Below are 16,347 nucleotides of genomic sequence, written 5' to 3' on the forward strand. Positions count from 1 at the left end.
ATCCCCCCTCACTCTTCTCTTCTGCAGACTAAACAAGACCAGATCCCTCAGCCTCTCCTCATAAGTCATGTTCCCCAGCCCCCTGATCGTTTTTGTTGCCCTCTGCTGGACTCTCCAATTTGTCCACATCCTGTGGTGGGGGGCCCAAAACTGGACACAATACTCCAGATGTGGCCTCACCAGTGCCAAATGGAGGGGAATAATCACTTCCTTTGATCTGCTGGTAATGCTCGTACTAATACAGCCCAATATGCCGTTAGCCTTCTTGGCAACAAGGGCACACTGCTGACTCATATCCAGCTTCTCATCCACTGTAATCCCCAGGTCCTTTTCTGCAGAACTGCTGCTTAGCCAGTCGGTCCCCAGCCTGTATCGGTGCATGGAATTCTTCCGTCCTAAGAGCAGGACTCTGCACTTGTCCTTGTTGAACTTCATCAGATTTCTTTTGGCCCAATCCTTCAATTTGTCTAGGTCACTCTGGACCCTATTCCTACCCTCCAGCATATCTACCTCTTCCACCAGTTAAGTGTCATCTGCGAACTTGCTGGGGTGCAATCCATCCCATCATCCAGATCATTAAGTATTAATCCCCAAGTTACTAACAGTAGGTGTATGGACACGTGATTCCTTTCCCCCCAGTTAAGAAGCACTTAAGATGCTTTCACAAAATAGAGAGGGGAATCTGAAAACATCAGTTGCCTTTGGAAATCTCCTGAAAGCAGCTGTCTCAAGATGGGCTGTCCATCTGCAGCATTGGTCATTTCCTCCTTATATTTGGTCATGAGTCTTGTAGGTCTCATATCGAACATGGCTTTGCAGGAGAGCCTGGCAGAAGATGTCTCTCTCTCTCTTTCCAGGATATTTTCAAGAGTGATCCAAAATAGTCAGATTGTAGACACCTCTTATTGCTTTGAAACACTCACTTTTCTGTGGGTATGTTTGTGTTCAGGTTGTGTTTTCCTTTAATACAAAAATTCGCTATCATCACAAACACAGTGCCATGTCCTGGCAGTAAAGCAAATGGAAATACTAGAAGCAGTGTCTGATACTTGATGAGCTCATTGCTATGCCAAGATTGCTGCTCTTTCATAGTGGTGCTGGTGTCACCGTTCTGGAACCAATGAAAGTTTTGTTTGTCCTTCTCTGAATGCTGATTTCTATGTATGCTAATACAAATATTCAGAAAAGATTCTGGTATTTGAAATGTTTGGGGGGAATTTTGAGCATTAATATGAATTAGCATCAAACTAAAAGTTCATTGTTTGGCAGGGGAGGCATAAATACTACCTTTTAAAAAATCAATATAGAAAGCTGATATGAGTGGACAGATTCTTCTTTCTTTTAACCTCATCCTGTTTTTCATAGATTAGCTGAAGTGTTTCCTGTTAAACTTGTTCAGAAAATAATTTCCCCCTGTGCTGTTTCTCAATAGGCAGGTACTTTTGTGGAGTTGGTCTTAAAGCATTTCCAAGGACAAGCAAGAATGGCCTGTAGAGGGGGGACCAGCTTTCTTAGTAAAAGAACAAGTAATGTATGTATTACAAAAACTGAGAGGTTTGGCATGACTACATATAACATAGACCTAAATAAAACTGGGCTCATTTGGACCCAAGGAAGCTTTTGCAACAGGTTTTCTTTGCAAACAGAAATACCATAATATCTAACCTTGGTTAAAATATAGATGTTGGATATATATACATACACAAAGTCAGGCGGAATAAAATAAATTTACTGCTCAAGCAAAGAACCAACTAAATCAGATACACCTGTAATAATGTTTCTATTTAATTTTCATTACATTTGATCTCCAATTTGTTTTGTTTTAATATATTATTTGAATTATTTATCAGTCTTCAGTTGCTAACAGCATGAGTCAACATGTAAAAATGTTCATTATTTGCCTTGCCCGCACTATTATATTAATATACAGAAAACAAGTAATAGCTGTTATAAAAACATAATGTGAATGTTGCTCCTGGAACCATAGCTGAGCTAAGTCCTCAGACCTAAAGGTTTTGCTACTTGTAAATTTAGCAAATAAATTATTTGCTCGGTGCTCAGATATCACAGTGACGGGCACAGTCTAACTAGCAGTAGAGCGCTATAGCCTCCAGTTTGTACTAAAATGGTGCATTTAAGGATGCTTATTTGTGGATCTCCATGGTGGGAAGAAGGATGGAAGAAATAAGGCATAAGACTTATTTCATGATGAAAACAATCTTTGTTCATTTATTACATCTTCCTTCACACTCCATAAGATCAAGATAAAATGTCTGTAGCATTCTAATGGAATGTTAACCACACCAGCAACAGCAATCAAGTCATGTTCAGAAGCAGGAAGCAATAATGAACTCTGTTAGAGATAGATTTTATGTAAAACTCACACACTGGTAGAAAGCTAGGGCCCAATTCTCCTCTCACTTATGCTGGTGTAGGAGTGAATCCACTGAAGTCAGTGGAGTTACACCATGTAAAATCAATGTGAGAGCAGAGTCAGGCCCCTTGTGTCCTTGAAGAGGAGAACCAGTACTTTTTACCTAATTTTTGAGGTAGGAAGATAATTTTCTTAGCATGGACCAAATGTTGCCCTCTCTTAAAGGTTACACTGGCATAACTAAGGCCAGAATTTGGCCCTGTTTTTGTCATTTCTGTCCCTTGGAAAGCTCAGATCAGTGAAATCCTCTTGTTTTCAAACTGGACTATTTGAGGCTCAAGGAGACAAAGGATTCACCTCAGGTCACCCAACATGGATTGGCTCAACTGTGATTTAAACAGAAATCTTCAGGTCCCCAACGTTTAGTGCTTGGATCAAAGTCTCATGGATCACATCTGCTTGAAGGGAGCATATAATTTTAAAGGGGGAGGAAAGTAAAGACAGTTCCTCAGAATAAAGGACAGGGAGATCCTCAGGGTCCCTTGTGGAATGGGCTTGTTTGAATAAGTTGCAGTCAGTCATTTAGAATATAATGGTAACAGTTAATGCTGTGTGTTGAAACTTGGCACTCCCAGAAATCCCCTACAGAGAATAACTGCAGCAGGTGGAACTGATTGACTAAGCACTGCGTAGGTTTAGTGGGAAAAGCTGGCACATGTACAAGCTTGTCGGTATTTGCTGGTCAGTGTGGAGTTAGAGATCCTCTCTCTATTCCCCACCACCCACATGCATGCAACAAGAGAATATCTGAAGAGGCAAGCAAACTATTTACTATCCTCTTCATTTTGCTAAAAGAATGGCGTGAATTCTGCTTGCTTACATCCATATAACCAATTGACTTCATTCACAGGTTTGCATCAGAGCTAACTTTGGCTTGTTTTTTTAAATAACATATGACTTATAACAAAATGGATATTATTAAGTAGGGCTGGGCAAACAGTTTAAACTAACCATTGACCAGTGACAGTTGGCTGGGAGAGGCAAAGACTTGGGGGTACAGTGGCATGGAGCTGTGTAACCTGGTCTTGGAAGAGGGGACTCTGGAAGGCAGGAGCAAAGGGTGCAGAAGGGGTGGGAGCAGGAGACTATGATGGCAATAGGAGGAGGTGTAGGGAATTGGGGAGGGAGCATGGGAGAGGACCGGTAAAAGCAGAGTCTTTTAAACATGTTAAAACTTTAAAATGTTTAACATTTTTATATAAAAATGAAAACTTTAAGCATTTTAAAGTTTTCAGTATGGAACAGTATCCTCCATTCCCATCTTCCAACCTCAGCTCACTAAGGTAAAAGCACCTTGTTCCTACTGCATGCATTCAGGCATGTGTGAGCACCTCCCCCGCCGCCCCCCTGCCCAAGGACTGGCTAAACCAGGAGGGGTGGGCAAACTTTTTGGCCCGAGGGCCACATCAGGGTATGGAAATTGTATGGTGGGACATGAATGCTCACAAAATTGGGGTTGGGGTACAGGAGGGGGTGAGGGCTCCGGATGGGGGTGCAGGCTCTGGGGTGGGGCCAAAAATGAGGAGTTCAGGGTGCAGCGGGGGCTCCAGGCTGAGGCAGGGAGTTGGGGTGCGGGGGGGGGGAGGGCTCTGGCTGGGGCTTGGGGCATGGGAGGAGTTCAGGGGTGCAGGCTCTGGGCGGCGCTTACCTCAAGCAGCTCCTGGAAGCAGCGGCATGTCCCCCCTCCGGCTCCTATGCAGAGATGCGGCCAGGCAGCCAGGTGTCCCATCCACAGGCCCCGCCCCTGCAGCTCCCGTCAGCAACAGTTCCCGGCCAAAGGGAGCTGCGGTTGGGGCGGGCAGTGCGCGGAGTCCTCAGGCTGCCCCTAAACGTAGGAGCTGGAGGTGGGGACTAGCTGCTGCTTCCGGGAGCCTTGGCATGTGTGCGCAGAGCGGCCTCTGACCCCGTTCCCTGGCTGGAGCGTGGGAGCAGGGCAAACCCCAGACCCCGCTCCCCAGCGGGGAACTCGAGGGCCGGATTAAACCAGCTGGAGGTCCGTATGTGGCTTGCGGGCCACACTTTGCCCACCCCTGGGCTAAAGTCTGCAGGAAGAGAGCCCTGCAGTAACATGTCTTATAAGATCTGTAAGAGCAAAGCTTCTCTTGTGCAGGCCTTCTATTTAAACAGTTGGTACTCATTCAAATAAAACCTTGGGCAATCCCCCCAACCAAAACACATTGGGAGTGGGAAAAAGTGTTGTGATAGAAAGTGTTTATGGGAGTCCAGTTAATACCCAAACCCAATATTATCCTTTATAAAAATTGGGCACCTTTTAAAAATCTAAATGTTATAAAGTCTAGAAATAAATATTTAATGGGATTTCCCCATTCCCATATTATCCTTTAATCACTCACATCACCTGGTACATACTGTCCTCCCAAACCTTAACTTTGGGCTGAGTTCAGATTCAACTGCTGAACTGTTCACCCAGCTCTGTTATTTACTTTCCTAATTTCGTAGTGTAGACATACCCTAGGGCTGTTCCTTGTCTTGTGGACTAGGTGCTGTGGGGACAGAAGGGGAATGCTTGTAACAGAAGTAATCACACTCATTCAAGTTGGTTCTGCCCAAGGTAGTTTGCACACAGTGTCCTAGACATAAATTTTAGTCCTTTTCATTTCATAGATTCATCAATGCTGTTTGATCGAGCTGATTCAGGGCTCCTCCCCTCCTCCCTCTCCGAAATTCCCTATTCGCTGAACAGTCAAGATAGCAGTGATTTGCAGACACTTAGAAAACTGCCTGAAATTTTAAAACTAGAAATTCTTGGGTTTAAGACCTTGAAAACCAGGCCCAGTATCTTCCACAGCCTAATGGAGGACTTTATTGCATGGGTGCAAGGGAGGGCAGAATTCAGCCCACTGCCTGCAGAATCCTGTTTGCCAAAAACAAACCAGCCTTGGCAGGACAGCCATGAGCCTTTTCCAGTGACACGATCTCATTACTATTACTTTTGCCAGGTACTGACCAGGGAAGAGCTTGTCAAATCTAAATTAAATCAATCTTTTAAAAGAAAATGTTAAGAAAGATTAGCCTGGAGCTGCTATAGTTCTGCCTTCATTATTTCAAACTAGTCAGATTCAAGAGAGCAATTTAAGTCCTTCAAAACCATTTCCTTTCAACTTTCCATCCAGTTCTCTGAAGACGCAGTTTCTTCTCTCACTTGATGTGAATTTCCCAGTCAGCACCAACATTTAATAATAGTTTTTCCAGTGTCAACGTGGAGGTCTTGGCATCATATGTGAAAACCACTTCTTTGTCTTTCCCATCTGAATTGCAATAGGACAAGAGAGAGCTTATGATGCACTCTAAGAAAACCTCTTCTGAACAAAGTTATACATGACTGCCTTGTTTCTCTCACTCTCATTGGGTCAGATTATCTCCTCTGTTAGGCATGGAGGTGATAAAAGGAGAGCAATTACTGGCCAGATCTCCAGTATGCTCATAAGGGTGCATCAGAGTCTATGGTATCATTTCTTCCTTTACTACAACTCTGCAAACGTGCTAGGGGCTCCATGGGTTTTTTGGGGGAAGTTATCATTCTGAACCCTTATCCTCTGACATATCCAAGGATTTTCCTGCAGAAATTCCAGCAGAAGCGAATGCTTGTTTCTGCATTAACTGTCACTTTTTGTGCCTTAACAGGGGTAGAGACAGGTGCAGGCAGGAACAATGACATTATGATTCCCAAAGGGGAAAGGAAGGTGCCTGGAGGGACAGGTCCTCTGTGCAAATTTCACTAGTTTTCCCTAGGCAGGTCCTTGTATAGTTCAATGTGTTCTGCATTGTCAGAATCTGTGAACCCTCCTGCGTGAACGAGAGAACAGAAACTCTTATTCTTGCCTGAAAATTTCCTTTCTTGGATCAGTCTGATCCACCCTATTTGAGGGTCTAAGAGTGTTATTATTAAATTGTATCTCCAGCTGCATGCTCTGTAAAATAAGGTTATCAAAATTTGTTAATCCTGAAGTATGGCAATTGTCACTGTTGACCAAAGTGTGTTTTGGCTCTGTAAGTTATCACACTGGTGGGCCCTTCAGTGGGAGCAGCCAACAACCTTGTCCCTGATCTCCAAAAGCAGTAAGGTATCTTCCTGTGGAGACACTGGCGCCCAAGTTTCAGTGCAGTTCCCTAGTGGGCAGGTGTAATGAAAAATGATCACTCCCTCTACATCACAGGCACTACCTGGTCCTCACAGCAAAAGGAGTTAACCCCAGCCTCCATTTCACTTTGCCTTGCACAGATGCTCCGTGGAAGAGGAGCAGGCAGAAGGAGAGGCAGAAGGGGGAGAACACCTGGGGCAAGGCAGGGCTCCTTCTCTGGGCTCGGAGAGCTAGGCTGATCCCCAGGCTGAGGCAGTTTTGTTACCTTGTTTTGCTTTGTCTTTATCGAGACTTTCTCCTAATGAATGAACCTTACAGCTGTTTGCTGTGGTTTCTGCCCAGTCAAGCCACCAGTTTACACACGAGTTGCAACAACTGGTGCTTTAGTTGACACTTTCAGTAGAGGGGCCAAGGATTAACTAGGCTTGCAAACTGAACTACCCTCTTATCCACAGTGACGGTCCCTCAAGAACAGGGGTGGGATAAACTGGAGGGACAGCACTGGGAAGCCTGTACTATTGCTCCCCATGCTTATAGTTGTCTTTTCAGTATTGTCATCTGCCACCTGTAATTAGTGCTACCATTACAGTAACATTTTAAAAAATTGAAGTGAAGTATAAAATACTTGCCTCTCTTACTCTGGAGACTGGCTGTCACAGATGTGGGTTGCTTCTGAACTCCCAGAATTAGTACCCGTTCAACTACGCATTTCGTGTGGTACTGCCCAATTTCATCAGCACAGCTGAAAAAGTAAACAGTCTCAGACACAGTAATTTCTACCTGTGGTTGGAGAGCCAACCCAGGCATAAAACTTCGACGGACAAACCACTACTAGTCTCTTACTTCAGGATCCAAAACATAGTTTATTTTCCCTAACATACTTTTTCTTGAGGCAGGTGTGATATTTTTTTCCCCTCCACCACCAACTGCCTAATGGGTGCATAAGTAGGTTTCACAAGCTCCTGGTTACCTGGATGGCATCCGACAATGATTTAAATAGATACAATGGTGAAGGGCCTGTCTACGTAATTCAGTTGTGCCTGCACTGAGAGGACTAATCTGTGTTTTAGTCATAAACAACGAGGAGTCCTTGTGGCACCTTAGAGACTAACAAATTTATTTGGGCATAAGCTTTTGTGGGCTAAAACCCACTTCATCAGATGCAGAATGGGTTTTAGCCCACAAAAGCTTATGCCCAAATAAATTTGTTAGTCTCTAAGGTGCCACAAGGACTCCTCATTGTTTTTGCTGATACAGACTAACACGGAAACCACTCTGAAACCTGTTTTAGTCCTGTTACCCAAGCCATTCTATGATCCTGCTTTATGGTAAGTTTTGTAGAACAGATGATCTCTAACTCACACCTGAGGTCTGAAGGAGCAAGAAAAATCCCTGTAGGTTAATGATGGTGCTACACTCACAGAGCTGCACTCACAGTCCAGGTGAACAGTGTGAACCAGATGCTCTACATAGTCCAGGTCTGACTGTGTAGAGCAACACTTACCTCTCCAGTTTTGCATGTGAAACTCTCCGTCCCTGGGGGTTCTTGAGCAGTGGACAAGAATAACACACAGTTGTTGCTAAGTAAAGTGAATTACAAAAGGGATTTCATTTTATGGGGATTTTACCTGCAACAGCTGCCATTACCTGGAAGAGAAAACATTCTTGTGGAAAGTGAATTTCCTGTGCAGGAATTGCTTCTTATGGAGGTACTGAAATGAATGTCCATCATCTAGATAGAGCTCACCTACTGCAAAGTCCTATGGAACACATCAGATGTAGAACAAAGTTAACAGAAGCCTGAGTGGGGACAATGAAACTGTAAATAAGCATCACTATATGCTGAAGTAAACAGCTACAAGCCACTAGAAACGTTATGATCTCTGGTAGGTTAAAACATTCCCTTGAAGAACAATCCAGCATTACTAAAGAGCATTCTGGATGTTATGGTTTTGTAAATTCATCATGGTGTCTGCGCAGTACTTTCCGCTATTGGGTTGTATTTAAAAGGACAGTTGCTGAATTTGTTCTTTCTGGTTCTGAAGAGGAAGTTTATGGCCTGAAGCAATCCACCACTCTTCTTCCTCCAAGCTGCTGGAGGGAGGGTGGCTGACAAGGAGAGGAAGGGCAAGGGGAAGGTCAGGAAATGCTCTACTTGTACAGAAATCCTAGTCTTATGCTGAACCAACAGTTTGTGTGCTCTGGCATGAAGCCCAGCACAAAGAGTGGAGCCTAGACAAGTGAGAAGAGGGCCAAGTTTCTCCACAGCAATCTGGAGGAGACTGGCTCTTCTTCTAGCTGGTGTGTAGGCAAGGACCGAACTGTGCTGGTTGAACTGGCAGAAGGAGACCTCCTGTTCCCTATAAAGCAGGTCCTACTGCTAGAGAAAGAGGCTGCAGAGAGCAAAGAGGAGCACAGATCTGATGAGACCAAAAGAGACAGGAAGAAGGGATAAAAAGACAAGTGTATAAACTAAATGTAATCCCAGAGTACCTTGTAATCCAGAGCAACACGGAGTTCATAAGAAATATCTGTCATCCATTCAGTGGATCTTCCTACTGTGGTCTTAAGGGGCACCACACTCCCACCTCGCTGGAACACTGGAATCTATCAATAACAAAGCCAGGGTAGAAGAATTCAAGTGTAGAAATCTTAGTGCTATTCTCTGATCATTTAATTTTAGCCTTTTGGGGGGAAAATTGCAGCTGTTTTTTATTACCTATAGAGAACTTCAGCAGACAGCACGTTGATGAATAAACTCTATTCTGCTTACAAGTCATCTTCCCATGTGTTTTTCCTGTCTCAAAATCATCCCAACAACATTTACTGAGAGTGCCCACCCTGTACGGTGTCTGTCTTCTCAAACAGCAGCATATATTGGGGGCCATGGTGTAACTGGGTCCATCTGAATGAAGGACACGGGATACTGACAAAGACAGTCCATTGCCCTCCTCTGGTACAACAATTGTTATAACTTACATGGATAATGGGCACTGAGAGTCCAGTGCTGACTTTCATGTAGTGGTTGAATAGTAGGAAGCCCCACCTAGAAATGTGAGGCTGTCCAAGTGAACCCCTCCTTTGCTACGAACACTGTTGAAATACTTTCTGCACTTTCAGCATTTCTACTAAATACTCCCTCTAAGTGGGAGGTGATTTGGAGGTGAAAGGGGGTTCACTGTGGAGTTCTCTTCTGCTGTAATTAGCCCCTTCTTTGTCTCTCTGAGCCTGCAGTGCTCATAGGATCACTTTGTTGTTTCTTATTTTGAACCTTGTTGCCTTGAGTTAAGACAGCAGCTTTTTTTTTCCTGCACAGAAGCGATTTTAATTCTCCTTGCAGGACTGCAGCCTAATGTCACTATTCTGATTTATGAGTGTTTGAGAGAAAATCTATTTTGACCTGTCAACACAATAAAAGCAATGTTACAAAATAAAAACGTACACTCTCCAGTGTTACTGGGATCTTCAGAGTCCCTGGATAGTCTAGTCGTCTAAATCTTCTGAGGTCATACCAAACCTACATCGGGGAAAAGGCAGAAGAAACAAACATAAGATATATATTATGGAAAGATCTGATAACTCCGCAGGGGCATTTTGCTTTGTGAATTCATCTCTGGCTGTCAGTGTCTTTTACTGTATTCTTGTGATGCAAGGAATAGCATTTAGTGTGCTGAGTCCAAAGAGCTTTCCGAGACACTTAGTAAATGTGCGATACGCAAAATGGAGAATGACCTTTTCTAGAAGTTGCATTTGCTCTAATAGGTTTCAAAGTTGCTGCAGGTGCTAAGCAACAGTGTCATTCACAAAATGATTTTAAAATTAAATATTTTAAAATTAAATTATTTTAAAAAATACTTTATGAGAAACAAATCCAGTGTAAGCACATTTGTACCTTAAAATAATCTAAGTTTTCTACAGGCCTCCAACTTGTGTCCTGAGGTATGTGCTACGGACCAAACCTCTTTAGTACCCATTGCTAGATTGTTTTGGCTTTAGGGCCTTTGGAATGAGTATGAGAGACAACAGGAACACATTGTCTATTTCTCATGAATTTTCAGTCTTTTTATGTTAAGTAAAAGGGCTTTTCAGTTCAGTGTTTAGTACATGTGAAGGGTTAAATTTAGGCTGGTCTGACAACTGAAACCTTCTCATGCACCAAAAGCCAAATGCGTTTTTAGGCACCCACAACAGCATGTGATTTTCACATTGTCCTTGAGAGATCATGCCCCCAGTGTAAGGTTATTCAGTTTTTGATGTTGTCTGAGTAAATGCTGTAAACTGTATAAAGCAGGTCAATGTGGACTTTTCTCTATTATCTGGGAACTAAAATAAGGCAAACAAAATAACTACAACCTAGACGTCAGACTTGGGACTGAATTTATTGGGATATTCCAAAGCATGCTGCAAGAGCAGGTCATTAAAAATGACCATACAAAGTACCCTGTGCCTCTGCAACCTAGTCCCTGACCAGATTAGCTGTTACAGCCATGGTAGGCAGTGAATTCCTATACAAATCTTAACTAAAAATAAGTGTTTGTCAAAGCTTCCTGAGAGAGACCCTAAGCAATCTCTCCCATATTTCTATACTCTGCCTTATCTCAAGCAAAGAGATCAAAGAACTCCTAGTTCCTGAGACATATTGGGGAGAGCCACAGGCTTTTACTTGACTTTTCATACTCAAGGCTATTCCCTCCTCTCCTTTTCTCCCTGTTCATCTGCCTCCAAAATTAAATCTCAAGCTCCTACTCAGTGCAATGAGTTGCATTTGTCAGAGCTGATTCCTGTGATGTGGGAAATCTAGTTACTTGAGCTGCTGAGAAAATTTTAGTCAACACTTAGCCATGGAAGCTGAAGAAATCTCTTCCCAAGGTACCACCCTCACAGTCTCTGATTCTGAAACCGGCCTGGTCTACAGTACGCGGTTAGTTCGGAATTAGCTGAGTTACTTTGAAATAAAACTGATTCCGTCCACATGACCAAACCAGTTTTTTCGATTTAAAGGACTCTTTAATCCGATTTCTGTACTCCACCTCGGCAAGTGGAGTACTGCTAAAATCGAGATCGCAGTTCCGGGTTACAGGTACTGTGGACGCAATTCGACGTTATTGGCCTCCGGGAGCTATCCCAGAATGCTCCCTTGTGACCACTCTGGACTACACTCTCAACTCTGATGCACTAGCCAGGTAGGCAGTAAAAGCCCTGGGAACTTTTGAATTTCCTGTTTGGTCACCTTCAGCACAGGTGACTATCAGCACAGTCCACCATCACAGGCGACCATGCAGTCCCGGATTCGCAGACAAGCTCCAGCATGGTCCGAACGGGAGGTACTGGATCTCATTGCATGTTGGGGACACAAATCTGTTATGGCAGAACTACGTTCCAAAAAAAGAAACACAAATACGTACGCTAAAGTCTCCAGGGCCATGACGGAAAGAGGCTACTTCAGGGACACAGAGCAGTGTCGTACAAAAATCAAGGAGCTCAGGCAAGTGTACCAAGAAGCCAGGGGGGCGAACGGGTGCTCTGGGTCACAGCCCCATACGTGCTGCTTCTACCGTGAGCTGCATGCAATCATGGGGGGGTGACGCCACCACTACCCCACCACTGTCCGTGGACACTTACAAGGGGGGAGTAGCACGGAGCAAGGAGGATGAGTTTTTGGAGGATGAAGAGGAGGAGGACAGCGCACAGGTGGCAAGTGGGGAATCCGTTTCCCCCCCCTAGCCAGGAACTATTCTTAACGCTGGAGCCAATAGCCTCCCCCCACTCCCAAGGCATGCTCCCGGACCATGATTCTGGAGAAGGCACTTCTGGTGAGTGACAGCTTGATTGGAGCCACGCAGTGCGGGGTGGGGGGAAACCCAGTCATGCTGGGCTGTTCGCATTTAGTTTAAAGGGCTCTTCCCTGCTCAGAGCCTCATCAGAGCCACGCGGTGCGGGGGAGGAGGGGAGGTGTTGTGTGAAGCAATCATCCCAGAGAGCCCGCAGGCCCTCCTTTTATATGGCAAACCCACCAGGCATTGCTTGCTATGGGAAAGGGGGCTCGGCAGTTTGCAAGCATTGAAATGAATGCGGAAGAAGCAGAACCCCACGTGCCCCTAGGGCTTACCATGGCTGCCTGCAAGCTGAATTCTGTTGCCCAGCCGCACGTGATGGCTTACTCACACCGAAGTGGCAGGTACTTCAGTATAAGAGGCAAAATGCGACCTTGTACAGAAAGAACATGTGCTGTGTACTATGAATTGCCTGTTTCACTGAGAAAGTGTGTCCCCTTTGTTCTCTAAAATGTATCTTTTAAAATACTACCCTCCCTTTTTCTCCTCCCGCAGCAGGTGCAAATGTTTCAACACGGCCCCTATCTACTCCGTCCCAGAGGCTGGTCCAGATTAGAAGGCGGAAAAAACGAATTTGGGACGACATGTTCGCCGAGCTCATGCAGTCCTCCCTCACTGATAGGGCCCAGCTGAATGCATGGAGGCAAACAATTGTGGAGTCGCGTAAAGCATTACATGAATACGAAGAGAGGAGGAATTTGCGCAATGAGAGCAGGCAGGATGCTACGGTCAAGCTCACTGGGGAGCAAACTGACATGACATTAGATCCACATGTATGGTGGATCTAATGCGGGAAAGGCAGCAAGACCACAGACTGCCGCTGCAGCCCCTGTATAACCGCCCTCCCTCTTCCCCAAGTTCCACAGCCTCCTCACCCAGACGCCCAAGAACATGGGGACAGTGGGGGAAGGCTACGGGGATGCACACAGTCAACCCCAGAGGATTGCACAAGCAGCAGAAATCTGGCATATCCTAAATTTTGATTTGGTTTCTGGACTTATCCTTGCCTCCTCCTCCACCCCCCGAACCCAATACTGCCCCCTCCCCAGTCTAGCTTCTGATTTCTTTCAATGTTTTGTGCAACAAATAATAAAGAACGTTTTTTAAACAATTGTGACTTTATTTCCTTTCATATATATACTGGGCAGGTAACTTCAAGAGAAACAAACACAACTGTCACACCGTACTCTGGCCAGCCATGAAACTGGCTTTCAAAGCTTCTCTGATGCGCAGTGCGCCCTGCTGTGCTCTTCTAATCGCCCTGTTGTCTGGCTGTGCGAAACTGGCCACCAGACGAGTTGCCTCAACCTCCCACCCCACCATAAATGTCTCCCCGTTACTCTCACAGATATTGTGGAGCACACAACAAGCAGCAATTGCAATTGGAATATTGCTTGTGCTGAGACCTAACCGAGTCAGTAAACTGTGCCAGCGTGCTTTGAAACGTCCAAAAGTACATGCTACCACCATTCTGCACTTGCTCCTTACTAGTGTCCAGGGTGCCTGTGTACGGCTTCATGAGCCAGGGCATTAAGGGGTAGGCTGGGTCCCCAAGGATAACTATAGGCATTTCAACATCCCCAACAGTAATTTTCTGGTCTGGGAAGTAAGTCCCTTCCTGCAGCTGTTCAAACAGACCAGAGTTCTTGAAGATGCGAGCATCATGTACCTTTCCCGGCCATCCCACGTTGATGTTGGTGAAACGTCCCTTGTGATCCACCAGTGCTTGCAGCACCACTGAAAAGTACCCCTTGTGGTTTATGTACTGGCTGCCAAGGTGGTCCGGTCCCAAGATAGGGATATGGGTTCCGTCTATCGCTTCCCCCCCTCCCCACAGTTAGGGAATCCCATTGCAGCAAAGTCATCCGCTATGACCTGAGCATTTCCTAGAGTCACTAACCTTGATAGCAGCTGGTCAATGATTGCATTGGTTACTTGCAGCACAGCAGCCCCCACAGTAGATTTGCCCACTCCAAATTGATTCCCTGCTGACTGGTAGGTGTCTGGCATTGCAGGCTTCCAGAAGGCTATCACCACTCACTTCTCAGCTGTGAGGGCTGCTCTCATCTTGGTATTCTTGCGCTTCAGGGCAGGGGAAAGCAAGTCACAAAGTTCCATGAAAGTGCCCTTACGCACGTGAAAGTTTCGCAGCCACTGGGAACTGTCTCAGACCTGCAACACTATGCGGTCCCGCCAGTCTGTGCTTGTTTCCTGGGCCCAGAATCGGTGTTCCATGGCACGAGCCTGCCCCATTGCCACCAGGATGTCCAAATTGCCAGGGCCCGTACTTTGAGAGAAGTCTGTGTCCATGTCCTCATCACTCTTGTCACCGCGCTGCTGTTACCTCCTTGCCTGCTTTTGTAGGTTCTGGTTCTGCACATTCTGCAGGATAATGGGCAAGGTGTTTACAATGCTCATAACTGCCGCGGTGATCTGAGCAGGCTCCATGCTTGCCATGGTATGGCGTCTGCAGGAGAGCAGAGTTGCAGCAGAAGCGGTGGCTGATGACGGATGCCATGAAAATAGATATTTATAGAGAACAACGAGAGGACCTGCGAGGTGGATTCATGAGAGCAGGAGAGCAGAGCTGCAGCAGAAATGGTGGATGACGACGGTCAGCAGTCCTACTGCACCGTCTGCTGAAAGCAGGATGGAGTCCGCACGGAAAAAAGGCACGAAACGACTGTCTGCCGTTGCTTTCACAGAGGGAGGGGAGACTGACGACATGTTCCCAAAACCACCCATCAGGTGTTTTTGACCCATCAGGAATTGGGAGCTTAACCCAGAATTCCAATATGTGGCAGAGACTGTGGGAACTGTAGGATAGCTACCCACAGTGCACCACTCCGTAAGTTGATGCTAGCCACGGTAGTGAGGACGCACTCCGCCGACTTACTGCACTTAGTGTGAACATACGCAATCAACTGTATAAAACCAATTTCTAAAAAGCGACTTCTATAATATCGACCTGATTTCATAGTGTAGACATACCCTAAGGGTATGTCTATACTACCCGCCGGATTGGCGGGCAGCAATCGATTTATCACATCTAGTCTAGACACGATAAATTGACACCCGAGTGCTCTCCCATTGACTCCTGTTCTCCACCGCCACGAGAGGCGCAGGAAGAGTCGACGGGGGAGCAGCAGCAGTTGACTCACCGCAGTGAAGACACCGTGGTGAGTAGGTCTTAGTACGTCTAATTCAGCTACATTATTCACGTAGCTGAAGTTGCGTAACTTAGATCGATTCCCCCCCTCAGTGTAGACCAGGCCTAGTGGCCAAAATGTGTTAGTTGATGAAATGACAATACCTGCTCTGAAGAATGCAGTCTTGGGTAAAAAGAATATAATGTACAAGGAAAGTGATCACAGTGACAGGAACACAGCAAGATTATAAGAAAAAATTGTTTAAGTTCCTCTCCTTGCATCCTTCCTCTACCATCCATCCCCCATGTCTTTTCCCCCAGGTTCAACTCAAATGTCTTTCCTATCCTCCGTCCCAACATTTGACCCCTTCTTGCCACATAAATGAGAAATTAACCCTAGGAAAAGGAAATTAAATAAATAAGGAGATAACTTAAGTCAGCTAATGTGTTGCAGAGGTGTAGGATAAGTATAAAATTAAAGAACTAAATTTAGCTTAAGTTTGGTTAAGGAAATACATATTTGTTGTAAAGAAAGGCCCAGAGTAGCAAGTAGAAGGAAGGCCTTGAAAATAATAAGTAATAAGGCAAGAAGGAATGAAGTAGGGAGGATGTCTGGTTCAAATAATAACTAATGAGATAAGTTCTAAAAAGAAGGCCTCTGACCGAAGGGGATGACTGCAGATGGTTTTAAATAAAATAAAGAGAATCTGTCTTAAAATGGGCCAACATGGCCCTTCCCCAACTCACAGACCAGTGTTAAAGCCTGTGTAAACCTAGGTGCAATGGGGAAATTGTGGGACAGCTAGAGGAAAGGGAGGAAAGGCCTTG

The 16,347-nt window shown here is 45.2% G+C and overlaps 1 protein-coding gene across 4 annotated transcripts in view; it reads right to left on the reverse strand.

Annotated features, from left to right (window-relative positions):
- Positions 1–1,761: 1,761 nt before the first annotated feature.
- GANC (glucosidase alpha, neutral C) overlaps positions 1,762–16,347 on the reverse strand; it is a 62,454-nt gene continuing 47,868 nt past the window's right edge. For 2 of the 4 annotated variants that reach the window (XM_075129686.1, XM_048854925.2), the window contains one exon: positions 13,471–14,753. Coding sequence is in view for 2 of the 4 variants with exons in the window: in XM_048854925.2 (XP_048710882.1) it covers positions 14,712–14,753 (42 nt within the window). In the remaining 2 variants the exon portion in view is untranslated. Of the gene's footprint in view, positions 5,704–7,166; positions 7,280–8,184; positions 8,298–9,030; positions 9,145–9,979; positions 10,055–13,470; positions 14,754–16,347 lie in introns of those variants that run through there. The other 2 variants (XM_048854924.2, XR_012668964.1) reach the window with 2 other exon arrangements.

The sequence above is a fragment of the Caretta caretta genome, chromosome 6 (genome assembly GCF_965140235.1).
Source record: "Caretta caretta isolate rCarCar2 chromosome 6, rCarCar1.hap1, whole genome shotgun sequence".
NCBI lineage: Eukaryota > Metazoa > Chordata > Testudines > Cheloniidae > Caretta > Caretta caretta.